Source organism: Tauraco erythrolophus, chromosome 25 (genome assembly GCF_009769465.1).
Source record: "Tauraco erythrolophus isolate bTauEry1 chromosome 25, bTauEry1.pri, whole genome shotgun sequence".
NCBI lineage: Eukaryota > Metazoa > Chordata > Aves > Musophagiformes > Musophagidae > Tauraco > Tauraco erythrolophus.
The window spans coordinates 4149958-4176056 of NC_141489.1; the positions used below are offsets into that span (position 1 = coordinate 4149958).

The window sequence follows — 26099 nt, forward strand, 5'->3', positions numbered from 1 at the left end:
GCTCTAGGAGGGTCCAGTCCTCCATCTCTGGAGGGCCCTCAGCTTCTGTGCAGGAGGTTGCCCCAGGCTGGGCCACACCAGGGTGCTCAGCAGTAACCAAATCCATCTCCAGGCCAAATGCTTGCCTGGGCTTCCCAGGAGAATATATGGACATGCAGCTCCTGGCATAACCCAGCTGCATCCCTGGGGATGTGGGTTGCGTGCATGAGTGACGGGCACGTAGTTTTGGGGTCGGGCATGCTTCCGAAGGAACTTGTGTGAATGTGTGCAGGGGCCAGCACTGCCCACCCTCACCTGCATTGCTTTACTGCCTTCAGCACGTCCTTCCTGCACACCACCTGCCTGGGTGCATACGTCTTGGCCATCAGTATCATGCAGGACGAGTCAGGCCCCCATCAATGTTGGCACCATCCTCCATAACCCTCCCCTTCCCGTGCTGCAGCTTTTCTGCCTTGAGGACAAGCCAAGAACATGAGGAACCCCGAAACATGGCAAATGTGGGTTCCTCCCATCCAAGGAGGCCTCCCCTCACTCACATGGAGGTCTTGCTGGAAGTGGACTTCTTGCTGGACTTGGCATTCCTGCTGGATGTGGAGATCCTACTGGACGAGGACACCCTCCTGGGGCTGATGGGGCTCAGGAGCAGGCAGATGTGTCCTGACTCTCTGCTGAACTCGGTGGCCACAGGGTTTTGACGGCTTGCTGGGGTCCATCCCTTCCTCATCCCAGCCCTGCTGTGAACAGGGGCACCTGTGGGGCCCCACTGACACCTGGGAGTCTCACACCCAGTGGGGCCATGGCCAAGGGCACTTCCACGGCTGGGAAGGAAGTGACGGGGGCTCTGTGTCCACAACAGGGCAGAAGGTGACTTCAGTGCTAGATGCTGCCTAGCAAGAGGGTGCTGCAGAGCAGGGACCACCCCAGCACCCTGCGTCCCACCACCCTGCTCCAGTGCCTTCCAGCTGATTCACCCTCTGAGCCACTGCCTGGTGGCCTCGGGTGCACCCAGGCAGTGCAGGGCAGTCCCCAAGCTCGCTGTCTGCTGTCACCTCTCTCTCCCTGTTCTGCTTGATGTCACAGAGTACCTGGTGGCTCCGGTGGCATTCCTGGGCTCAGCTCCTCACCACCAGCAAGTGTTGAGCTGGGACAGGGTCCAGCGGGGTCCAATGGGGTCTCTAAGGCACAGGGATGGGGGACAACATCCAGGGCTTGAGCACCACTGTGCCTCCATCCCTCCAGCTGCTGCCTGCTGGGCCCTGCGGCTGCCCTGAGCAGGACCAGCCCCTGCGCAGGCTGGATGTGTCCCAGGCTGGATGCGCTGGAGCAGGGATGGCTGCCCTGGACCCTGGGCTAGCACTGCATCCCTGTGGTACCATAAGCTCTACAGCATCTCCAAGTGGGTAACCAACCCAAGTGCTGCTTCAGGGCAAGTGCAGAGGGATCGACTGAAACCCCCACACTCCAAAATCCCTCCCCACCCAGCCTGGGGGTGGGTCTCATCCTTCTCCTCTGCGTTGCATCCAGGCTCTGCCTTGGGCACCTCTTTCCCTTCCCCTTGGCCGACCCTGCAGCTGAAATGCTCCTCCTGGGGCCAAACCCAGCTGAACCCAATCCCAGCACCCTACTGGGTGCTGTTAATGCCCACCCTGAGCCCCCGCGCAGTGCAGCTGGGGGCACTGAGTGCTGCCCCAGGTGCCGGGACCCGCTGCATGGACTGGGGGCACCCCACGGCCCAGCGGGTGCGTGGGGGTGTTGGAGAACCAGGCAAACAGTTTTTCCGGCACCTTCTGTGGTCCCAAAATGCTGCTTTGAAGGGTGGCCACTGGGTGTCCCCGCAGCCCCGTGCGATGCGGTGCTGAGCGGGTGCTCGGAGCTAGGGGTACCGGCGGGACCCTGCTCCCAGCTTCAGCCTCTTTCCCCCAGCTGCCCCTGGGAGGGTCCTGCAGCGGTCCCAGCCCAGCTCCCCTCCTCCGGGGGCTTCTCCAGCACACTGGAGGGCTGGCAGGGACCTGTGGGGCAGGACGGGGGGGCTGCTGGCATTCACTCCACTTGCAGTGAAGCGAGGTGGCTACCAGGTGGACCACAGTCCGCAGCAGGTTCTGGCCCACCCTGTGCCCCTAAATGTGTTACCCATTCCCAGGAGGGCACCAGTAACAGAGCAGAGAGCCCCATGGGGGGGCCCACAGTCCTGCTTGCACCAGCTCCCCCATCCCTCAACCCATCCCAGTTCCCCCAGTCATACTGGGGTTCCAGGAGCTGCCCACGCGGCAGGAAGCCTGGGCACAGATGGCTGGCAGGGACACCGACACCATTAGCAATTTGTGGGTTTTGTACTGTTTTTATTTTTGTGGTGTGAAGCGCTGCCGCTCATCCAACCCCCCCGCTTTGGGGCTCAGCCCCAGCTCCCACCCCAGCCCCTACGCTGCTGGGGACAGGCAGCCAGGGACCAGGGACACACAACACCCCCAGCACGCTGCTGGGGCCCTGGGGACCAGCCTCATGCCAGGCACAAGGTCTCCACTGCTTTTTGGTGTGATGGAGGGGAACAGGGCCACCGTGCCCTGGCTGGGGCAGGGCCTGGGCAGCAGTGCTGTTACAGCCAGACTCCACCACCACAGTATTTGTTTATTTTACCCCACAGGACAAACCACAGGTGATTCACAGCCCCAGGCAGCAGGACCTGGCCTGAACCCTGCCAGCTCTTCTGGAACCCTGAGCTACACAGAAAAACCAAGCGTGGTGCAGTTACGCAGCCCTAAAAGCACAGAAAAGGGAGAGCGAGGTGGTGAGGTTCAAGGGAAACTGTGCTTTGGGGCATGGGGATGGTGGAGGGTGACCCCAGGAGCTCAGCACCATCCCAGGGGCTGAGCCAGGCTGCAGCTGGGACCAGCACAGCTGATGCTACATAGAGCTGGCTAGTGGTACAAACCGAGTGCACGTGGAGGGAAGGAGGAAGGGCACTGCGATGCCAGGGCGTTTGCTTTCTACTGTCCTGGGCCACAGCAGCACCAGAAATGTGTGGCTGCCAAGAAGCAGGGGGCTGGCAGGCTGCTCGAGCGGTGTCCCCAACCTCAAAGCTCCTGCCTGCTGCCAGCGAGCATCGCTGCCCCGTCCTCCAAGGAGACAGCTCCCGTACCCGGGGGCACCCCATCTGTCCAGTGCACGAGGGGACTTTCCGAGCAGACAGAACTTCACCAGCACCGGCCACGGAGGAGAGCACAGCTCAGCCTTGGGTTCGAGCAGCCACTCCCAAAATCCACTGGACCCTATGAGCACCTTATAGTTCACAGCCTCGCCCGGCAGAGGAAGTCCCATGTCTCCGTGTTCAGTGTATGGAGGGGCCGCCGGCTCCCGCGAGGCGACCGCCGAGGTAAGGACGAGAGGTTTGCCGTGGGAAGCACGTCCCTGCGGTTACAGAGGGGCAATGGACAACAGGGCTTCGGAGGCAGTCGAGGGGTTGTTAAATTACACGCTGACACACTCACACATGCAGACACACACTCAAGCTCTTCTGTAAACCAGACTCCAGCAGATCCCACGGATCCTCGACTGATCCCACAGCCAGTGCCAGACGCGGCATCCTCACATATTCCCGCGGTATGTGACGTTGGTGAAGGTTGATATAGCCTCTTTGTACAAAGGGTTGTGGCCCTGGAAGAAGGAGGAAAAAGACCATCATCACTTTGTGCTTGGCATCAGCACTCGTTCTACTTCACAACTGGGGAAACTGAGGCACCATTTCAGCATTGAGCGGTGGATCCACGTCTCCGCTCAAGGCTTCGGCTGTGCAGTTTACCAGCTCCCCATCAGGTTTTCATGGGGGAGAGCAGGGAAAAGCTGCTGTGGAGGAGAGGAAAAGCAGCAGGAGCTCAGGAGCAGAGAGGCCTCCTGAAAGAGCCACCCCATCCCTTCCCCTCTGGAGAGGGGGGAGGTGGGGGCCAGGCACCGGTGCCACCCCAACCCCCTCCCTTGTGTTCCGGGTGCCTCAGGCCTTCCAGCATCCCGTGGCAGGAGGGACCTTCCACCTCGCTCACGGGATGGAAACACTGGTGCAGGCAGTGAGTAAGAGGGTCACGCTGGTGACAAGTGCTTGGGATACGCTGGAGGTGGGAAAAGCATCCGGGACATCTGCTATCGCCTGTGCACAGCCCCCAGGACCACAGCGGGTTCGGGGAAGGGGTGCCCAGGCTGGCAGTGTCACCCTGAGTCCTGCCTGTGACACTGCTGTGCTTCAGAGAGGGATGGGTCCCTAAGGACCGTGCCCTGGGACCATGGATAGCAAGTGGAATCTTGTGTTGGGAGAACTGGGATCTGGATCCACTCAACCCAGGGGCTGTGGGATTCAGGGATTCCTGCCCAGCACAGCCAACCCACTGGCCCTCACCATGTCCCACTTGGCCCTGGCCTTCTCCTCCTCAAAGCGGGCAAACTCCCGGCGGTCGTGGATGGTGATGAGGAGTTTCCAGATGAGCAGGGCGGCGAGGCCGATGAGCAGGATGGCGCCTGTCACGGACAGCAGGACCACCAGGATGTCTGGCCCCTTCGGGCAGTCTGGAGGAGGGAAAAGGGCAGGGTTGGGGGGGCTCAGTACCTCCAGGGCAATTAAAAGCAGCTCTGGGGCTGCCTGGCCATGAGTACATGGAGCTCCTCTGGTCTCAGGAGGGCTTCATCCTCCCCATTAGGGAGCACGGGCCTCCACCCTTGAGCACAGCAGGCTCTGTAAAGGAGGATCCCATCCATGGGGTGCACGTGCTGAGATCCTGAAGCTCCTGTCTACAGGGTGGGGGCACCCAAGCCTGGAGCAGTCCAGGTCAGAGGCATCACAGGTCCCATCCATGGTGGGAGATCACACTAGAGACCTTGGGCTGATAGAAATTCATCCTCAAACCACCAGCCCAGCTGACACCCCACACCAACCCTGCTCTCTGGCCGTGCAGCAACGCAGGACGGTGTCCCTGCCACGGCAGTAGGGTTGGGACTGGATGACCTTGAAGGTCCCTTCCAACCCAAACCGTTCTATGATTCTATGAACACCACCACCAGCAAACCAGGGCGGTGAGATCTAGTGCGAACCCCAGCACCCACCCCGCTCCCCCCGCACGCTGCCGGGGGCTGCGCAGCCACCCTGGCCCTCGTCTGCCTCTCCCCTCCGGGTGCAGGGGCTGGGGAGGGTGGGCTGCAGCCCTGCCGATGACAGGCAGGTGTAACCAGAGCTGGCAGCTGCCTTGGTGGCCCTGCTATTGAAGGATCTGCGGCCACGCAGCCCCCAGCTCTGCTGGAAATCAGACCTCGAGGTTGCTGGAGACCCCTGGGGCGCAGCCGTAGCATTGCTCCTGCCTGGCTAAGGGGAGCCACATCTTATCTGCTTCTCGAGAAAAATCACACCCATGGAGTCAGAAGCAGGACCAGGATAGTGGGAAGGTTGAGCTGCCATCCTCAGCCTCAACGCAGGGGTGAAATAACGGAGCAACACGGTGGGGAAACGTGAGACAGGAAGGAAATCCCGGCCCCAGTGGCACAGAGCAGGGAACAAGGCAGCTTTTAACCCCTCTCAGCCCCTGACTGCGGTGCCCTGTGAGCCTGGCAGTGGTGGGAGTTACAAAAGGGACACAAAATCCCCCCGTTGAGCATAGAAACCCAGCGCAGCCCAACTCAGCGGCCAGGTCTCACCTGGCTCCTCGATAACGTAGAGGATGGATTTGCCACTGGAGTCCTCGTAGTACTGGAACCGCACCACGCAGTCGTCCTCGTCCTTGTAGGTGCAGTTCACGGCGTCCTTGCCCCTGTCACCTGCCAGAGCGAGAGGCTCAGAGTCCCCTGTGCCGGGGGAGAGCGGGCAGTGTACGCAGCCCCTGGGTTTACGTGATTTAGGACGGGGGTTTGGGTCTCCTCTTACCCAGTTCCTGCACCGTCTTGATCTCGTCGCGGCACACGCGGTTGCAGGACTGCTGCTCCACCAGCGCTCCCCGCTCAAACTTCTTGCACTCCACGCAGTCCCTGAGGAAGAGGAGGGAGATACTGTGAGCTCCTCCACGCTCTCCCCAGGGAAACCATCACACTTTTTGGTCTCAGGCTGCAGAAATTACCGCAATCCCAACCCAACTGGGCTGCAGCCGGTGAGAGCTCCTGCTGGCATCACTGCCAGCTCCCCAATGGTGTACAGCCCATCCCACCCCTCTGCCCTCTCTCACTTTTTGATGGTGCAGGCGTCCGGGCAGGTGGGACACTTCTCGCAGGTGTTGCCGTAGGAGCCGGGCTGGGTGCATTCGCACTTGCCGCAGACGCAGGAGCCGTGGCCGCTGCACACCAGCCCGTTGCTGGACATGCACGTGTCAGTGCGGGTGGTGCAGTTGCAGTAGTCGCCCGTCCAGTCCGAGTCGCACAGACAGTCCCCGCAGCTGCACTGCCCATGGCCTGGGGACAACCCGGAGGGCATCAGGACCCTCAAGTGTCCCCATAGGTCCCGTTAGCCATCACCCATATGGGATGCCTGTGTACCTGGAGCAGCTGCTCCACCTCCATGGGCACAGCAAGGCAGGGCAGCCACCCAGGACAACCTCTTTCCAACATCCTTAGGGTGGGACACACTGCAGCTCACGGCAAACCTCAACCTTCGCCGTGTCCCCAACGCTCCTCTTATTCCCCCCAAACAAGAAGAAACCGCCATATTTCAGGCGGAGCTGCCCCAGCTCTGGCAGGTTGGCAGCAGCAGCTGGAGGTGCTCGATCGACTCCGTCTCTGAGCTAGTCAAGTTTCGGCTTTTAATTTCAGATTGAGTCAGGACGTCTAGTCAAATCCCCCAAATCCCCCTTGTTTCCCAGCCCCAGACCAGGCAGAGGAAGCCGACTGCTGGGAAAAGCCTGACAAGCTCCACACACCCGCCAAGACTGGTTTAATCAGACAGACAGACAGACATGCTCAAATCCTGCCAGAGCCTGGAGCTATTTGGATTGTGGTTGGCTTTCGGCTCAAAGACAAGACGCGGTGAGCGGTGGAAACGCCACGGAGCTGGCACGCGCCGACCCATCCCGAGCCGCGAGCGCGGCGGGGCACGTTGGGAACGCCGCTCCCGGCAGGGGATCGGCCGGGCACCGTCCCCACCACAGCCTTGGGGGCATCGGCATGAGAAATAAATGTGTAAACCCTGTTAATGAGGAACTAGGGCTGAGTCAGAGGAAAACAGTGCTGGGTGACAAGGCATGGAAAGAGACGGGAAGGCTGGGAGAAGTGCCTCCATGGGACGGGATTGATGCCAAGAAGGTCAGATCGGGTTAATTAACAGCTCACCCAGGCCGGGGGCAGCTCTTCTCATCGCCCTTGGCCCGTTCCGCAAACCTGGCAGCCCTTGTGCAAACAGGCAGCGGGAGCAGGGACAGGCTCCCTGGGGACACCGAGGGCACTGACTGTCCCGGGTGGGGGGAAAACCCCGGCGTTCCCAGCCCTGCGTTATCAGCAGGCTGCTGAGGCAAAGGATCAATCCCAGCGGCACAGAGGCTGCCATGAGCCAGGAACTTGGGCTGAAAGGCTGGTGAGGTCCCAAAAACTGTATTTGGAGACGTCCAGGAGCAGGAACTGAGTGTCACCCGGGCAGCAGGTTTCATCTTGCCCACGCTGGGCTCCAGCGGAGTGGGATCAGCTTTGGCCGCTGACGGGGATTTTTGGATCTGCAGCAGGAAAGCGGTGGCTTTTTTGGCACTGTGTTAGCAGCCGCCTCGCCTGGGCTCACGGAATGAGGCTGGGGGTAGGAAAAGGGATGGCCACCCCTCTCTCATTTCCCCCCTTGGATCACTTTTGGGGTGTTCTGCTCCTGGAGGGAACATGCCACAGCTTCACGCCCTGGTCTCAGGCACTGCCACCTGTCTTGCATCCCCTGATAGAACAGGAGATGGGGCAGAGTGCCAGAGTTCAGTCGGATCTCCAGTGCTTACTGGAGATATGGGTGGGAGAAAACCTGCATGGGGGTTCCTGATGGGGGAGAGGCCCTGGCACATCAGGACACCTGAAACCGCAGCTGGGACAGGTGTTTTTGCAGAGAGAGGCTCCTTCTCCAGAACCTGGTGTGGGAGGAGTACCCAAGGACCTGGTCCTCTCTCCCCAGTACTGGAGCAGGGGAGTCCAGGGGCACATGGAAGAGAAGAATATTCAGAAGGGCTGATGCTTTAAGACCAGTGAGGGGGAAGGATTTGCTTCCCTAATGCTTTTGCCAACGGGGAGTCTTCAAGAACTGAGCAGAAGATAAAAAGTTGCCTTTCCCCACCAGCCCTCTCCCCCCACCCTGGGGCTTCCTCCTGCAGAGGAGGACCTCTGATGAGTCAGGGGCTGCGATTCCAGCAAGGTTTGGCCAGTCCCTGCCCTGTACACCCCAGAGCTGCTTCTCTGTGTGCCCACCAGCCACCCCGGTGGGACTGCTGAGTCCAACACAAGGACTGAGGTCTGCTTTTAACCCTTGGAGCCCACCACACTGTCATGGATTTTGGGCATGGAAGGTGATTCAAGCTGCCAAAAAGGGAGTAATTTCCTCCTGGCAATGCCTCAGACCTACAGGTGGTCCAGAGAGAGCGACGGCTGAGCAAGGCAGACGTGGGGACAACGCACGAGACAAGCCTCACGCTAGTTCTCCCTCATCCCTGAGCGTGAGCGGTACAAACGCACCCTGAGCTGCCTCCCGCACTCACCTGAGCACATCTGGCCCTTGAAGCGGACGCAGGAGAAGTCGTCGCACTCGCAGTACTTGCCCGTCACCTTCCCGAAGTCGCTGCCGTGGCACACGCACTGCCCGCACGTGCACTCGCCGCGTTGGCTGCAGAGGGGCTGGCCCGGCTGGGGGCTGCAGTTGTCCTGCTGCGAGGGGCTGTACTCCTCCTCCGAGCACTCGCAGTGCGAGCCCAGGCGCCCGGGGTTGCAGAGGCACACGCCGCACTCCAGCGTGCCGTTGCCTCGGCTGCAGGACGAGCTCTCGGCCTCAGCTCGGCTCTCGCAGGAGCAGTCGCAGTGGAAGTTGACCACCACCATCAGGCTGTCCTTGAAGCCCACGGGTTTGATGGTGAAGGATTTCTGCCGCTCCGATGGGCACCCTCGCACCTTGGCCTCGATGCTGAAGCTCACCTGGATGGCAGAGGGATATGTCTGGGTGTCAGTACCACCAGCATGGTATTGGGGTACCCACTCCAGTCCATGCCCAAGATTAAGCAGCCCAGAAAGGGGCCCACCAGGTACTTTTGGAGTTTTCAAAGCTGTCTCAGCATGGTTTGGGTCAGGGCACCTGCCTGCCACAGTAACCAGGTGAAATTCCATGCACTGTGGCCTGATGCCTGGGCTGAGCTAGAGGATCACAGTTTCATCCTCATCCAGCAGACTCAAAAAAGCATTTTCCTTCTTGCACCCACCCAGCTGGACCCCTCTCTCTCCACTGCAAAGATTACAGGGTCACTCGGGAGGTGGTGGGGCAAGTAGATGGTGCTGGTGGAGAGCATCAGAGAAGCTGACGGAGCTGCTATGTGGAGGAGGACAAAAACCAAGCCCAAGAACAGGATCCTCACCGTGTCCCCGATCTTGAGCCCCATGCACGACTTGAGCCCGGGGATGACCTCGTCATTGAGGCAGGTGGCATTGAAGGACAGGGACAGCTCTTCGGGGAGGTCACGCACCTCCAGCTCCACCTTGGAGCGGATTTTCTGGATGAGGAGAGAGGAGTGATGAAGACAGCACAGGCTGGGCAGGGCTCAGTCCTGGGGAGGGGTCCCCCCGAGCACCGCAGTGGTGCTCCCACATGCACGGGGAAGGAGCCAAGTGCCCGAGTCTTTCTCAGGACTCGACTACGTCATTCCCCACAGGGACACGCCTGCGAGGATGGGAAGGGGCTGGTGGCGAATGTAGTGATCTCCCTTCCCCGGGGTCCCCGCATGCGTGGGTGGAGGCAGATCATAGAATCATAGAATTGTTAGGGTTGGAATGCTCAAAGCTGGTCCAGGGAGGATGCTCGGGGCTGGGGGAGCTGCCAGATCCATGTGGGCTGCTTGCAGTGTGAAGCAGTGGCTATTTCGGGAGGGAGAGTGCTGTTGCGGGGCCATCACACTGCACACTCACCCCGTAGGAGTCCACTATGAGCTGCAGGACGTTGCTGGAGTCTCTGGATAAGGTGCCCACAGTTGTGCCTGGGATCAGCTCACTGTAGTTCTGGAGAAGTATCAAAAGCATGGTCTGCTCGTGACAGGTGAATGTACCACAGATGGGCCAAACCCCTTCCAGGCACACAGGAGCTTCCCAAGGAGCTTTGATAGGACAGGAGACCACCAAGCTATGTCCGGCCACCCATGGCCAGCTGCAAAGGGTGCTCCTCGGGACCCACCAGCCCCCCCAAGAAGGCAGCTTTGCACAGTGGCTGTTACCTGGTAGAGTCCAACAACCATATCTGTCACAGCAAAGATCAAGTTGATGTTCTTCTGTGAGAGTTTTTCAGTCATCAGGCCCAGAGAGGGATAGTCCTGGGGAAGAGGAGAGGCTATACCTTTGGAACACGTACCCCAACCACCCTGGTCCTCATCATGCTCTCCAAACAGGGCTGGACTACCTTTCCCACCCCATGGGGATCCTCAACAGGAGCTTTGGGCTCCACAACCCCACGCGTGGTTTGGGATTTACCAGTGTGGTGGAGGCAGAGTAGAAGTTATTCTTGTCCATGTGGCACTGGGCATCGTTGGGCTGCACAATGCCAGCCAGCCTGCCGTCCAGCGCAATGTGGGTCTTGGCATCCGTGGTGAAGACGAGTAGGTGGGAAGCATCGTTCCTCCATCCGATTTTCTCCTGCAGCGAAAGGCAGCTCCCAGTCACGTGGCAGCGTGTGCCTGGGGCAGCCCTACGTGCCAGCACCCCGCTGCTGCCTTCGCTGCCAGCCCAGGTCACGGCGTGGCTGTAGGGACCAACCTGCCACTGCAGCAGGAACCGAGGGCAACCACTCTCCCAGGGAAGTGCCATGGGGGAGGGTGTGGGCCGTGGAGCCCAGCAGGTGGGCATGGGCTGCTTGCAAGGGCAAAAGATAGGTTTTAGTTTGCTAGAGCACTAATCAAGGTAGCTAATGACTGAGGGATGCAACCCGTCCCATCTCCATCAAAATCAAGGTGCAGGCACAGGAGAAGATGCCCCTTCTGGGCTGGTTACTGCAGGGCTGACATGGGATCATCAGTCCCCAGGCACCTGCTCTGCAGCTCTCTCCTCCCAGGACCACACAAGGGTCCTGCTCTTCCCTTGCCTTGGCTTTTGGCCTAAAAATGCCCTCATTGTTCACCATTGTTCTCTCCAGATCTGAGCCCAGCTGCAGCTCCACAGGGCTTATTGTCCTGTCCCAGTGGGGTTGGGTCATCTCTGCCAACCGACCAGGCCCAGCCTGATGACCCTCTCCCAGCCCCAGCCAGGCCTTCTTGCCCCTTACATCACACACGGTGGCCTGGATGATGGCATCGAAGCCACCCTCGGGCGCGTCACGGTTCCGTGAGACGCTCTGCTTCTGCACCTCCTCGTTGAAGCGGGTCACCTCGTCCGTGAGCGACAGGACGTGTTTGTAGCCAAACATGGGCAGACAGGTTTCCCCAATCCTGCAAGAGGACAGCGGTCAAGCCATGAGGCTCGCAGGACTCTTCCAGCTCCCATCCCCACCCTGCACCCATCCTATGTCCCATGATCCTGTCTGGAATGTGCTGGAGGGATCCAACCACCCCAACAACCTGAGGACACAGCTGGAGGTGTTCTGGAGATGCTGGGCTCAGGTCAGCTCCCAGCCTCTGTCCTGCTGGGATTTTTAGAAGTTGCTTTCTTTGAGCCTCAATATCTCTCTTGAAAAATGGTGGAAGATTGTTTATTCCCTTAAAAGCTCCTCAGTGACAATGATACTTCAAAGTTTAGACCTGCTCCTCCTCCTCGTGGCAGCAGAACATACAGTGCAGCAAGGTTTAAACTGCCCAAAATCAGACCCTCAGCTCTGCTGAAATCCATTGCCATGGATTTCCAGCCATGTTCCAGTGATGTTCCATTAACTTCTGACCCTTTCAGGACTCCCTGAGCCTGGGACTTACTCATAGCAAGGGTTCGTGACGGCTTGCGGAGGAGAGATGTACATGTAGGGGGAAACAGGTTTGTCCACAAAGGCCCCGAAGCCAATGCGTAGGTTGCTGGTGAGCTTGCGCATCTCACTGGCCAGCTTGGTGCCCAGGTTCTGGATGTTCCTCAGATCGTCCTTCATGGAGTTGGACAGGTCCATCAGGTAGTAGATGTCCACGGGGTAGTCTTCCACTTGACGCACTTGGACGTGAAAGATCTGGGAGTCATCTGTAATGCAATAGGGCAGCGGAGTGAGAGATCCTTTCTTGGGAGGAGCAAAGGGGGCTCATCACAGGATTAGGGAGAAAGTCAGCCTACAGGGTCAGCAGAACCCAAGGAGATGGTTTAAAGCTGCTGGGAGGAGAACATCACAGTTCAACAGACACAGAGGTGCAAAGCCCTTAGGGCAGAGTCCTTGCATGGGGAGATATGCTGTGCACCCCTTGGAGATGGCAGACATGACTTACGGCTCCTGTTCTCCAAATGTCTCATTACCAGGACAGGAGCAGATCCTCCTGCTCAGAGCTGACACCACAAGCTGTCCTGCATGAACAGCATAACCAACACGTGCTGGATGGGGAGACTGAACCACCCATAGTGTGGTCTTACAGGGATTACCAGGGGGCTGCATGGCTGCTTTGGACTTGTCTGAGCTCCCAAGGACTCTGAGCATCTCCTGGGACCTCCCCCATCCCTGTTCCTTCCCTCTCCTCTTGACTCCTCCCAGCCCCTTCTGCAAAATTTTTGGTGAAACATTTTCTATTGAAACAACCACCTCTTTAGACAGAACTTTCTAGGAAACAGGCCAGTTTCGATGACTTTAGCACTTAAAAAAAAAAAGAGTGCTGAAAACACCTTGGGTTGACCTTTTCTTTCTGCCTTTTGAAAGAGACAAAGGTTCTTTCTTGCTGTTCTTTGATATGGCTTCTTTGAAACGTAAGCTGAGGCACACCTGCAGCCTTCTCGGAACACCTCAAATGTTGAGGAAAAGCAGCTTTAATTGTTATTGTTTTCATATTTCCTTCTACATCTGCATGTCTCATTCTGACTTTCAGGATGGAGACAGTTTCAAAATCTGTGAGAGCCCAAAGATCTCCATCCCCCCTCCAGCTGCATTGCTGGAGCACCACCACATCCCAACTTTGTGCTCAGAGAGCACGTTTCTCCTTGCTGAGCTGAAACCATGAGGACTCTGAGCTTGCAGGACATGGGCTGTTATCCGTCCTACTTACACCCTTCAGCATTTGGTCTTGATTCATGAGTCAAGGCAGATGACTCGTGCCAAGCCCTCTTGGTTGGGCAAAGATGATATCAAGCTGGGGTTTTCTACTGCTTCCAAGGAACAGGGACTTTACAGCACTGTGCACTGCCTCCGTTCCTCTCCAGAGCAGCACACCCTCCTGCCTAATATCTTTAGATGTAAATAGAGTAAGGGCCACTTCGCAGCTACATGTCCCCCTTGCATGAGGACACTTCAGACTGCTGCCGTTCAGCTGGGTCGCGACTCCTCTTGGCTAGGCCCAGGGACGTACCATGTGTTATCAGCCACTGATAGCTGGCCCCAGGGCTTTAATGAGCACAAGGAATCAAAATTATTCCTGCTGAGTCTGAAACAGTCATCCATGAGCGGATGGCCAGGGCTGGGTTACGTATGGGGAAGAGCACAGTCATGGTACAGCTCACTCCCTGTTCCCCAAACCAGTTTTGTGACCTTGGGTGAGTGATGCCTGTTAGTTTTGCCTCCTAGTTTGAAACTCCTCAATGCTGGCAAACAACCATAACAGTTAATTAGCTCCAGCCTGCCTGGCTGAAATGAGCCTGGGAAATTACAGGGACCTGTTGGCAGTCCAACCCTGCCAGCTGCTCTACGGCTCGTTAGGCACGAGTCGACTTCCACCAAGCGCATTGGACCTGTGTGTTGTTGAAGTCACATCCCATCCTGCCCCTTGGGGTACCACAGGATTGAGCCGAGAGACTGAACCGCAGAACTCAGCTTGCAGACAGCCCGGATGCCCATCAGGGATGTTCTCAGAGGGTTTGGTGCAGCCCCCAACGGACATGAGAGCGTGTTGGCCATGAGACAGAGCAATGGCTCACTCATCACTTGAGCCCTTTGGGTTATTCCCACTGCATCTCCCCTTCCCACGGCAGTTTGGGGGCTCTTACCTGGCCGCAGGTTCAGCTGTATTTTCTGGGGGCTCATCTGGGTGATGGTGGAGCCCCCTGAGCCCTTGTCACTGAGGGGTCGGTCCTCCAGGATGGTTACGGTGCTGGTGGGGAACTCGATGTCGTCCTGCCCGCAGCCATTCTGCAGGAGGTTGGCACGTAGGTCGCAGCGAGGGGATGACTGCGCGAAGACCTGCGGGAGAGGGACACGGTCAGGAAGCAGCTTCCCTGGGAACACGTCAGGGTTACACCAAGAGGAGAGAGAGTCCCTTTTTCCCCAGAAAGCCTCTGCTTTATCACACCTAAGGCAAGGCCAGGAGAACAGGCTTTTTGGGGCACATGGTCTCTGCTCAAGGGAGGTGGCAGACAGAGGGGATCTGGGATCAGCAAGTCCTGCTGGGGTTCAGAGCAGGTTTTGGTCCTCTGTGCCCCACCGAGGAGCTCAGCAACCCCTGCCAAGGAGCAGCGATGGATAACTCATCCCTGCCAAAGCCCGTCCTGACTCCCAGCAGCTGGAGCCTCAGGTTTGGGATTTGGCAAAGCTAAAAGGAAAGCTCATCTGGGTGTGTGGGATGGCTAGAAGTGGGTGAGGCGGGATGCCAACGTGGCAGGCTAGGGGTGAGAGACAGAGCCTGGGACTTTATTATTATTTTCTAAACTTTAGCAAGAGACAAGCCACCTTTCCCCCCCATTTTCTTGACTCGTGCCCTTCGAAATCTCGCTGCGAGCGAAGAACAGCCCTGCTGTGAGCGAGCCCATCGCATGGAGTGGTGCTCGGTTCCTGTCCGAGTGGTTCAGGCTTATCTCCAGCTCTCCAGCTTCCTGCCAGACGGAGCTGGCCGGAGGAAAGGAAAACCAAAAAAGGAATGAAGGAGAAAAAACGCAACGGGCTGCGGGAGAAGCCGTCAAGCCTCCGTCAGGGGCAGGAAGCACAAAGTGTGGAGTCACCATGAGGCTCCAGCCCCGTCCCTCCTTTCCTAGAAAGCTCCCGGCTCCGCGCCCTTATCACGGCGCATTCAGAAGGGCTCCCGTCATTTCAGTTTCTCAAAAAGACAAATATGGGAAGAATTTCTTTCCCAGCCCAACGCTGCCAGGATCCGCTCCGCGTGTTCCCTGTCAGGCAGCAGCCACCCTCCGCTCCAAGGGCTTTCTCCATCTCCCTCTCACAGCCCAAATCTTTCTACACGTGAAGTCCTGCAGCAGACTGGCACAGCCTTTCCCTGCAGCAAAGGGGAGCGGCACAAGTCCTGGTGGGGCTGGTTCAGTTCTCTCCCTGCTCCTGGGAAGCTGGACCCCAACACTGGAGAAGTTCCCCATCCAGAATATCATCTCCCCCAGGTCCAGGCTGGCTGAACCCAGGAACCAATTTGTGTGTTTTAAGCAAACAAATGGAAAAATGCAGAGGGTGGCTGGCCTGCAGCCCTCTGGAAACAGTGGCCAAGCGATAGCCAGAAAATACATCAGCAGGCGTGTTCCTCCCCCGCGGCCTCCTGCCCCCACCCTCGCCGCCTGGACAGCACGCTGCTGGTGGAGAGGACAAGTCATCCCTCTAAATGAGCTCCCGTGCACCCACCCACCCCACACACTCGCCCCACAGAGCTCCCTGCTGCGGGAAGATGTGCCTGGTTTATTCCAGATCCCATCAGTCATCACCCACATTCCTGTCCTGGGTGGGGAAATCACTGGACAGATACGGAGGTGAAAAGCAGGCTGGGCAGGCAGGTTTAACTGTGGTGCTGGGCTCTGGGGTGGTACCTGGAGAGCCTGGGGAGCTCCCAGGATCTCAAAGGCCATGTAGCACCTTATTGGATTAACAGCATCATTCCTCCTGCAAGATTCCTGTGGAGAAGCTATTGAACCCCAGTACTCTGAATATCAGGATTGACTCAGGATGCACAAGAACCTCCCAAGCAACAAAACTACTGCAAAAGGCCAAGGAAAAAGTTACTGTGCCATCAATGGGGCGTTTGGCTGCGAGGCCCTCGCAGCCCCAAGCCTATTTTCCCCCACCCCAACCTCCTTAGACTTGCAGGCTCAGTGACTTGGAGACAGCCCCAGGTAGGAGCGACCTGGAGGCAGCCCAGGTTTGCTGGTGACAAACTCACAGTGCAAGGACTTCACTCCCTGACACCCTCCCTGTGAGCCCCCCGTCCCCATCAGCACAGCTCTGCCGGCATCGGCTCCCCATCACGGAGATGCTTGGGGGGTTTACGTGTTCCCACCTCCTCCATCACAAGCCATCTCACCCCCACCTCCCCCTCAACCGCCTTTGTCCCACTGCAGGGATGGAGGTTTCAGCCCAGCATCTGCTCAAGCTCACTCCAGGACAGGAAACCTGATGAGTTTATCCTCTGATTGCTGCTACCAAACCCTGGGAGCAAGGGCAGGGTCAGGCAGGGTGCTGGCAGAGGCAGCTCCATCACTGCTGGGTGGGGAGGCCACGGGAAGTCACACATCCCCAGGGCATCTCCATTTCCATCTCATCAGGCAACCACATCCAGCATCAGTGTCTCTGCAGGAGAGCTCCAGGAGGACCCAAGGTACAGATGAAGCTAAAACCTTCCAGCAGCTTCTCTAAAAATCAAACCCCAGTCCAGCCTTGCCTCCACCTTTCCTCTGAGGGACCCAGAACAGGCGACATTTTGGGTGGGTGAGACACAAAGATCTGTCACCATAACCTCCAAAGTGATCTTAGAGCCATATCTCAGCGATAAGCTTTGGTGGAGTTTTTCCAAAAGAAAAAGTGAGTGGATGGGCACATCTGTTTGTTGGTGAGAGTGGTCAAGGTTTCTGAAAAGTAAAACTCAATTCTCCTCTGCATGAGTTCTCGGTGGGGTCAGTGATCACCAGAAACCACAAGAAAATCCTTCTCCAGTCCAAAGCCAGGATGGAACAGGAGTAACTGATAACCTCCAGCTCCTCGGGAAGGCAACGTGCGTGGGAAAGGGCTGCAGTGGGAGCAGAAGGAGCACAAATAAGGGCACTGTTCCTTTAAATAAAAAAGGGGGGACAGTATCAGAGACCTTCCCACCCCAGGGAAATGAAGCAAACCCACAGAAAAAAACTCTCATTTGCTAAATTAAGACAATGTGGTCCAGATGTTGGAAGCAGAGTTGCTGAGCAGAGCCTGGCTCTCCGGGGGCCGGTTACTGGCAGCGGGACGGCTCGCTCGCTGCGTGTCATGTCTGTCCATGAGCAGCACTGGAATTATTTCCTTTTTTGGAAACCTTTGCTGATCTGGAGGAAAAAAAACTCAAACCCAGCCCCATCACAGCCCCCACTGCAGCGTCAAGACACCAGTCCGGCCCAGGAACAGGGAGCGAGCCCAGCTGGCTCTTCCCCCTCTGGGGAGGTGAGGGAGGGCCCTTATCACCCCGCAAAATTCAGCCACTCCTGGTGGGAGATAAGACCAATCCACCCGAACATCTTTACTCACATCCCACACCAAGACCCCGGAGGTATCTGATGGGCACAGCAAGCGGAGGCATCCCCTCCAGACACGTTCTGACACCAAAGCATCCAGCCACACGGGCATGATCCAACAGTGTTTCCCAGCTTGGGTCACTGCTTCCCAGGTCTTTTCCCAGTCCTGGGCACAGCCGCAGCTGGAGGAAGCTGGGTTTCGTGGATGGAGAAGCAGAAAGCAAGAAAAGCCTTGCTAGAAGGTGAACTGCTCTGGCTGGGAAGCCCTGAAGGAGGTTTCATCACCACTCCCCATTCCACCTCTCCTCCCCTTGTCTCTGCCCTGGGGCTGCTCTCCCAGTCTGTTGGGAATCTCCCTCCTCTTGCTGCCCAGAGGGACTAACTCCCAGGGTAGCATTTTCAGAGGGGATGGTGGCAGATCCTCCAGGCTCTCACCCACCGAAACTGGCTGACTTCAAAGCCACCGATCAGCTCTCACATCCTCCTTATCTCAGTAACCAAAACCAGGCATCTCATCTTCCTTCCCCCCTTTTTCCAAGGAAAAAAGGGTCTTTAAACCCAAACCCTAACTGCTAATTAGTGTTTTTCCTTCCTCCCACCCCTTCCAGGAATTAAACCCCTTTCACCAGAGCTTCGCAATGGGTTTTCAAGAATCAAACCAAAAGTAAACTGGGCTTTCAAAAGTACAGTTTTTGAGAGGCAAAGTGAATTCCCATTGGAAACACCGGTATTTCCCAGCCAACTCGTGGAGCTCCTGCTGATGCACCCAGATAAGGGGCAGATTTTTGGAGCAAGGCAGGAGCGGGCAGCCCGAGCCCCGTGACACGCATCCTGAGCTGTGGTCAGAGCCAGATCTCACTGAGGAACGTGTTTAGACACCGTGGGAACAGATGGAGACCAAACTTGTGGTTGTAGCACAGGAACCAGCACCCAACCCACAGCCCAAAGGCTCGTCCCTTCCTACGTGTGCCCTGTCCCGCGCAGGGATGGGATGTGCTTCAGCCCTGCTCGGCCTCCCGGGGGCTCTTACCTCCGCAGAGCACCAGGCACAGAGGGGGCTCACGGCCAGGCACTGCTTGCAGGAGTTCACCCCACGGGTGGTGCAGATGTTACCCCCTGAAACAGCAAAACAGAGAGCGGTTACAACCCGCCGAGCCCCAAACCCACACGTGTGCTGACGTGTCAGTTCTCAGCCAGCAGCTTCACAAACAGACACAGCCCCATCCCACCAGAGCTTTCCTCCAACCCCCTTCCCAGCCCCAAACCCCAGGTGCTCCCTCCCTACCCCTTTTATAACCACTTGCTCCACCCAGTACCGGCTGGGCTTCATCCTGCCCAGGACTGAGTATCATTTCCCACCTGCCAGCTCCTTAAAGGGTCCCCCCATCCCTGCAACATCACACGTATTGGAATGAAGCCCCCACTGCTGGCAGGGGGGAAATCTCCCCTTGGGCCTCCCTGCAGACATTCTGGGGCAGCAGGGAGGGGGAAGAGGTGAATTCCCAGGGGTGCAGTGTGGTACCCGCAGCCCTGCCAGCAGCCGGGGAACTGCCACCTCTTCCCCCTGCCCCCTGCCCCAGGGTGGTCTGTGCCTTCTTGTGCAGACACGAAACTCAGCGGCTGGTCTTGGCTTGGGTTCCAACTCAGGGAAAGGAGGGGAGGGAAGGGGCATGACGCCAGCAGCGTGCTGGTGGTACTTTGCTTCACACGCTGATACCAGTCGTGAAGGTCAGAGGCTAGTGGGTCTGTAGGGGAAGATTAGAGGGCCCCAAAATGGCCACAGGAAGAGGACGAGCCCTTGCAGCAGAGGCATGACCCTGCGGCTCTGCGGTTCCCGCTGCCAACAGCCAAAGCAGTGAGTGGCTGGGACACATCTGTGGTGGCATCACCCTCGGCTCATTCTTCCTCCCAGGGCACAAGCATAGAATCATCAAATGGTTTGGCTTGGGAGGGACCTTCAAGACCACCCAGTTCCAACCCCCCTGCCATGGGCAGGGACACCTTCCACTACACCAGGTTGCTCAGAGCCCCATCCAACCTGGCCTTGAACACTTCCAGGGATGGGGCAGCCACAGCTTCTCTGGACAACCTGTTCCTGTGCCTCAGCACCCTCAGAGGGAAGGATTTCTTCCTTAGATCCCATCGAAATCTCCCCTCTTTCAGTTTAAAGCCATTGCCCCGTGTCCTGCCACTACATGCCCTTGTCCAAAGTCCCTCTCCAGCTTTCCTGTAGCCCCGTTAGGCACTGGAAGGCTGCTGGAAGATGTCCCCGGAGCCTTCTCTTCTCCAGGCTGAACAGCCCCAACTCTCTCAGCCTGTCTCCATAGCAGAGGTGCTCCAGCCCTCGGATCATCTTGGTGGGACACCACCTCCCACCTGGACAAGCTCTGGACTTGGCTGAGCTTTAGGATTCCCCGGGCAGAGCAGAGCACAGCCGTGTGCTGGGGCAGTGCTGCAACCCGTGGTGCCTGGGGGATGCCAGCATGGAGCAGTGGGTGCTGGGCTCTCCCCTTTGCCCTGTGTCCCCTTATCCCTGCCCAGAGCTCTCCCCAGCAGCTGCAGGCAGATAAAGCGGCATTTTCCATAGCTGCAGGAAACGCAACACGAAGCAGAAGGAGGAAGTGGTGAAACGATGTCATCAGGTCTTTGGAAAGAACTACGGCAACGTGCGCTCACATCCGCTGGCAGGCAGCCTGGGAGCACGGGTGTGCACACATGTACGTGTGTGAGTGTGCACGGCACCCGCGTGCGCAGCGTGCCCTGGATGTGTGTGTCTGTAGGAGGGCGGTGACACAGGCTGAGCTGGACACGCTGTGGCTGCCCCAAGGACCAGCAGCTGCTTAGGGACGCATCCCGCGACACCAGGGCTGGTGTGCCCCATCGGACCTCTGCCACCCACACCCCCTGCTCGTCCCGTGCGGGGAGACTAAACTAAAGGCTAAAACCCAACTGCCTGGCTCAGCACCAGTTTTGGGGCTGTGTCTGCTCCCAGGGCTCTCGCCATACACGGAAACACCCGGCTGCAGCGTGTGAGGGTGGGAAAGACTTTAAATTGCCCGAAAGAGTGACAGGTTGGTCTCTGGTGCTTTCTGCACCACTGCTTTAACAGCAACCTCCTGGGGTGGGGGGGTCTGGAGAGCCGGGGCTGAGCGGGGAGAAGGCAAAGGGCTCTGAGAAAGCAGCAGTGGCACCAACAGCGCTGGCTCCCGCTTCTCCCGCCGGCTCCTGCCGTGTCCGCGTGAAATCCCTCCCGCCTTGCCAAGCGCCAGCAGCTGCAGCCCAGCGCCAGGGCACGTGCCTTGGATTTGCGCTGTGCCGTGCAGCCGGGAGCCAGTTCCAGCGCGGCTGGCAGCGGCTCAGCCCTCTGCGGATGGCAGAGGAGGCATTACCCGGGCAGCCCTTGGGGACGGGGACGGCCTCGGCAGCTCGAGGTGTTCGGGATTAAACTCTCGGAGCTGCTGACCCTGGGCCACAGGCCAGAACACGGGAACAGCTGCCGAAACTGCAGGTCCCTGGGGAGCCCTGATGCTTTGATACCTGGACCAGCGCCACGGCCCCTCGGCCGGGGACAGGGGAGAGGTGCCAGGTAGCCGTCTGCCCTGTGCCCGGAGTTTCATCGCATTCCGCTCTCACGTCCCTCCCTGTAGCCACCACCTCCAGCTGCTGACTCACAGCCACGGTGGCTGGGGCTGGGTTACTGCACCCAGTACCACCAGCAATGCTCCTGGCCCAGGCTCCTGTTTAATGTCAGTGTGGGGTTTGTTCTCCCAAGAGTTGGTTTTAGCTCGGTGTAGGATGGTTTAATCACCTGGCTCTGCCCCAGCACCCAGCTGGCTGGGGAAGTGCAGAGCTGGTCGGGGTCCCTGCCATCCATGGGTGCCCCAGCCATGCTCCCAGCCTGGGGACAGGACACAGGGCTCACACCAGCATCTGGGGTGTGAGACACAGTTGTCCAAATCCTATCTGAAACAGGTTTTCCCTGTGACTTGAGCCAAGTCCCTCAGCTGCTCCCTGCCTCAGTTTCCCCTGTGCAGTGTGGGGCTCCAGGGAAACAAGCACTGTGTGCCTCTGGCACCCACCTGAGTGATGCCATGTGATGGGACCGTGATTTCTGCTGTTTTGAGATTGGGCAGAGACTCCAGAGCCACCAGCTCTGCCTGTCCAACCACTGGGGTAAACCCAGTCCCTGAGCACCAGCATTAACCCTGGTCCCAGCAAGACCCAGCAGCACTGAAACACGATGTGGAGGATTTCCAAGCTCCTGTCTGCCCATCAAGGTCTCTCTTGCCTCTGCTTCACCTGGTTATGCCACAAAACCAGAGCTCTGGGGCTTCTTCTCCTCCCCTCCTGCTGCCACCCCACAGCCCAGGGGAGCCTTGATCTGCCCCCTACACCAGGCTGGAGATGTAATCCCAATTTTCTGGCTGATTTTGGCACGATGGCCATGAGCTGGGCTGCAGCACGTGGGGTTAGATGGGGCTGCAGCACGGAGGGTCCCCGCGGGAGGGCTGCTGCCATGCCTGAGGCTGCCCTGGGCTCTGCCGTCACACGGTGCCACCATGCCAGCGCTGGCAGTGGTGGCTTTGCCTGGGGGTGCTGCATGAGTCTGGGGTAGATACCCCTGGGCTGGGGCTTCAACCGCTTGGGCTGCCTGAAGCCCTAGCCCAGGGGTATCTACCCCAGACTCATCAGCCCCGTGGTCTCCATCGCTCCATGACCAAGACATGTCACCAGGGACGAGGACACTTCCCTGACCTCCAGCACCGTATGGAGCCATTCTTGGCTGCACCTAACCTGGGGCTGGATGGAGCAGGACCATCCCTTCGCCCTGGGAAGGCGCAGAAATCCCCTGGGCGCCAGCGGTGATTAATAGAGGGCAGTTATCACCACCCAAACATGTCCTCACTGCCTCGCTGCGGGGAAATGGCTTTATTTCGTCATTTCCAGCAGTGCTTGCGTGGCTGGACGCAGGGTGCGGTGTCGGGAGGGCTTTGTGGGAGGGGGGTGGGGAGGGGGACCTTGGGGTGATGTGGGAGCACAGGCGGAGGGGAGCGGAGGATGCTGCAGCTTGGGCCCCTTCATGCCAGGGTCCTGGGAGTGCCCAGCTCTGCCTCCCAGGCTCAGGGCACTGCCTGGCTGAGAGCAGGTTAACAAGATCCCAGCACAGCCTAAACTAATAAACTCTGTATTTTTTAGTTCCTTTTTTTTTTTTTTTTTCATATTCAGCGCTTGTTTTTCCAGCCATAAAAACTAATAAACCAAAGTACAAAAGCTGCATTTTTTTTTTATTATGAAAGCAGCAGGTCTCGTATAATGATCTGATCATAAAGACTCAGGGTTTTTTTTTTTCTTTTTTAAAAAAAAAAAGAAATCCTAGCACATGAAATACAGGAAGATAAACTGGGCAGCATGGGAATCACCCACCTGGGGCCGGGCAATGCTGCAGCCTGAGCAAGGTGAAATGATGCACCCAAAATACCCCAGACGTCTGTGGCTGGGCATCACCCTTCCCTGGCTGGAGAAAATTACCCAGCCCCCAATCTGCACTCCAAATAACCTCCTCTACTTACCGCAGGAGCCAGCCACACAGTTTTTTCCTTCTCTGCCAACTTCAGCAAGAGTGTGCACACAGAAAACTCGATAAAAGTATTTTAGAAAACTCGATAAAAGTATTTTAGAAAACTCAATAAAGACCCAAACCAGACTTACATCCTCTGTGGCCTTTCTGCTTGACTCAGTGATAAGGATTTGGGCTTTTCTGGCTGATAAACCCACGTCATCCCGGGACTGTGTCTTTTCCCTGAACCTCTCTCTGTCCATCAGCATCTTCTCAGAGAGGGGATGCCCCAAACTGAGCTCAGCTGATTACAGGCACCGACACATGACCAGACAAATCACCTGCACTGCCCCAAACTGCAGCTCTATCAACTCAAACTCTCCCAGGCGTTATCCCGTGTCCTGTACTGATGACAGCTCACTCTTGCAGCAGATCAGAGCCTCAGGCTGTTCCTGGGAAATCGCCAAAGTCTGGAATTCTTTAGACAGAATGATGTTGCCCCAAACCCCCTCAGTCTGGCCTCAAAAACAATGGGACTGATTTATAAATAAGGAGCTGAAAACATCGCACCAGTTTGCGGTTGCAGGATTTACTATGAGCCCCAGAAAAACACCTGGGGAGGAGATAACGCTTCTCTAGGCTGTTTCTCCATGCTTCAGACATTGGAAATTTTTTTTTTTCAATGCAAATTACATTTGCCCTGAAATCATCTGATGCCAGAAATCAGAGTTTTTAAAGAAAAGCACAAAAGTAGCATGAGAAAAAATAACACAAGATAGCAGTGCTGACCTAAATACTCTCCGTGCCCTTAAAACGACATGGATACGGCGACTACCTGCCCTGCAAACTCCCCCAGCTTATTTTCTGTTTGTTAAGGACAGAGCTCAAGTCACACCCCAGCGCTTCCATTACAAACCGGTCACCGGAGCCAAACACCGCGTAGGTAGGGAACATAAACTTGCCGCACCCAGCGCGAGAATAACGCACCAAACCGCGTCTTGACCCTACAACATCTTTGAGAAACCCCCCATGCCTCGACCCAGCCGAAGCCCCACCACCTCGTGAGATGCTTTGTATTTGGGAACCTCGCCGAGGCTCCAGGCTGCCAGTTCCCCCTCTGAGCACTTTTCCTGGGAAATCGCCGACCCTGGGGATTCAGAAAGTCCTGGGATTTTGGGAAATAACAGGCAATATAATCCCTAAATGACCTGGCTTTAAGCAAGCGACAGCGCTACGGGCTGTAAACCTACCCCAGCCGCCAGCAGCGCAGAGCACGAGGATCCCGAGAGCGACGCTGAGTTTTCCCATCTTCTCCAAGCCCCGAGCGTGGGGGGCTGCTGGGACCAGCCCTGCCGTGAGTGATGGAGAGCAGCTCCGGGGCGGCTGGAGGTTTTGAAGAGTCCAGGAGACGAATCATGAGTCTGAGGCTATGACACACGCGGCGAGCGGGGCGGCCGGAGGAAACGGCGCTGGCTTATCGCTTAGTTTGGAGACAGGGAGTGTCCCTGTCCGCTCTGCGCGCAGCTCCTCATGCTTTTTGCGCTCTCTCCGCTCAGGCAAGGACTAATAAACCCTTAGTTTATTGGCAGGAGTACGCTGCACTGGTGACCTACAGCCCTGGGGCTGGTAACAGGCTCCCATAGGCTCTTTTGCCTGGGTTTAATTCCTTGCAAAATCTTGCTCACTCCCTCCTTTTATTAACTCTTGCAGGAAAGGCAGCCTGGGTTTTAAACGCAGCCTGAACAATCTGAGTTCAAGGGTTTAAGGGGGAACGGAGCAAGTACATACAGATATGAGAGTGTGGGCTCTCAGCCCCTCCTCCCCAGAGTACTGGTGCGAATGGGAAGATCTCCGCCGAAATGGGGTTGGGTGCTGAGTGAGACCCAGCCAAGAAGTGGATCTGGCGAAACCAGCAGTTTGGGTATAAACCTGGACATCGCAAAGGGAGGGAAGTTCTGCTTTGAATCAGATAATTTGGACCTGAGTTTTTTCTCAGTCGTATTGTTTTTTCCTCTCTGTGTCCTCAGAAATTGCTTCTATACTGAGCAAACACAGTTGGATGCACGCAGGAATTATCTCAGCTGAAATACCTGAGCTGCTTGTTTTATAAACAACTTCTTCCCCTTCGATACCGAGGTCCTTCTCAGAAATCAGGAAACTGAGGCACTCAAAATATGGACTGAGGGGCAAAAGGGAGAGAAGGGCTGTTTCCGTGAAGCCCTGGGCTGCTCCTCCCCACTGGGTGACAAGGGTTGGGGACAGTAATCACACAAACCTTGGTCAGGACAATCCAACGCACAGAAAAGCCAGGCAGTGGAAAACGAGCTTACGTGGGTGCCAAGAGCTGCAGCTGCACCCTGGCAGTGCTGGACGCTGCAGGGTCATGTGCAAGGTGCTGTACAAGAACCACAGCCCACACTGGGAGAGATGGGGATAATGGTATCAGCCCCGGAGCCGTGCGGCTCTCAACGAGAGGTGATGGTGTTTGTGAGGATGAGAGGGAGATGGGGACTCAGCCTCAGGAGCCGAGGACTTTGTTTGGCTTTAAAAGAAATTTTGATGCCTCTTTGCTTCTCCACTCGGTCCCACCGTCCCTGCGGGGTGCTGCTGCCCTCCCGTGGCTCCATGGGCTCTGCTCAGTGGGGATAATTTTCCTCCTGGGATCCTGCTTCCCCTCCAAGTCTTGTTAATGAGGGTTTGGTAAAGGAGCCTAAGAGAAGCTCATCGACTCTCATGCAGTGTCAAAAAAGGGCTGCACCTTGGCTGGGACAGCGAAACAAACCCCAAACCTGCTTTCTGGGGGGCTCTCAGTCTCACCCTGCTCCAAATCCCGGAGCCACCTCTCACTGCAGACGCTGAT

At 57.4% G+C, this 26099-nt stretch overlaps 1 protein-coding gene across 1 annotated transcript; it reads right to left on the reverse strand.

Moving 5' to 3' along the window:
* Window positions 1–3554: 3554 nt before the first annotated feature.
* Window positions 3555–24651, reverse strand: ITGB3 (integrin subunit beta 3). The gene is made up of 15 exons (XM_086626759.1): window positions 24490–24651; window positions 18713–18798; window positions 14260–14452; window positions 12069–12321; window positions 11429–11591; window positions 10642–10803; window positions 10389–10484; window positions 10087–10176; window positions 9540–9674; window positions 8676–9105; window positions 6192–6414; window positions 5897–5997; window positions 5671–5790; window positions 4385–4551; window positions 3555–3651 (listed from the first exon to the last, which is right to left on the reverse strand). The coding sequence occupies exons 1-15, from the start codon at window positions 24545–24547 to the stop codon at window positions 3583–3585; spliced, it is 2346 nt and encodes a 781-aa protein (XP_086482885.1). The 5' UTR covers window positions 24548–24651; the 3' UTR covers window positions 3555–3582.
* Window positions 24652–26099: the final 1448 nt, after the last annotated feature.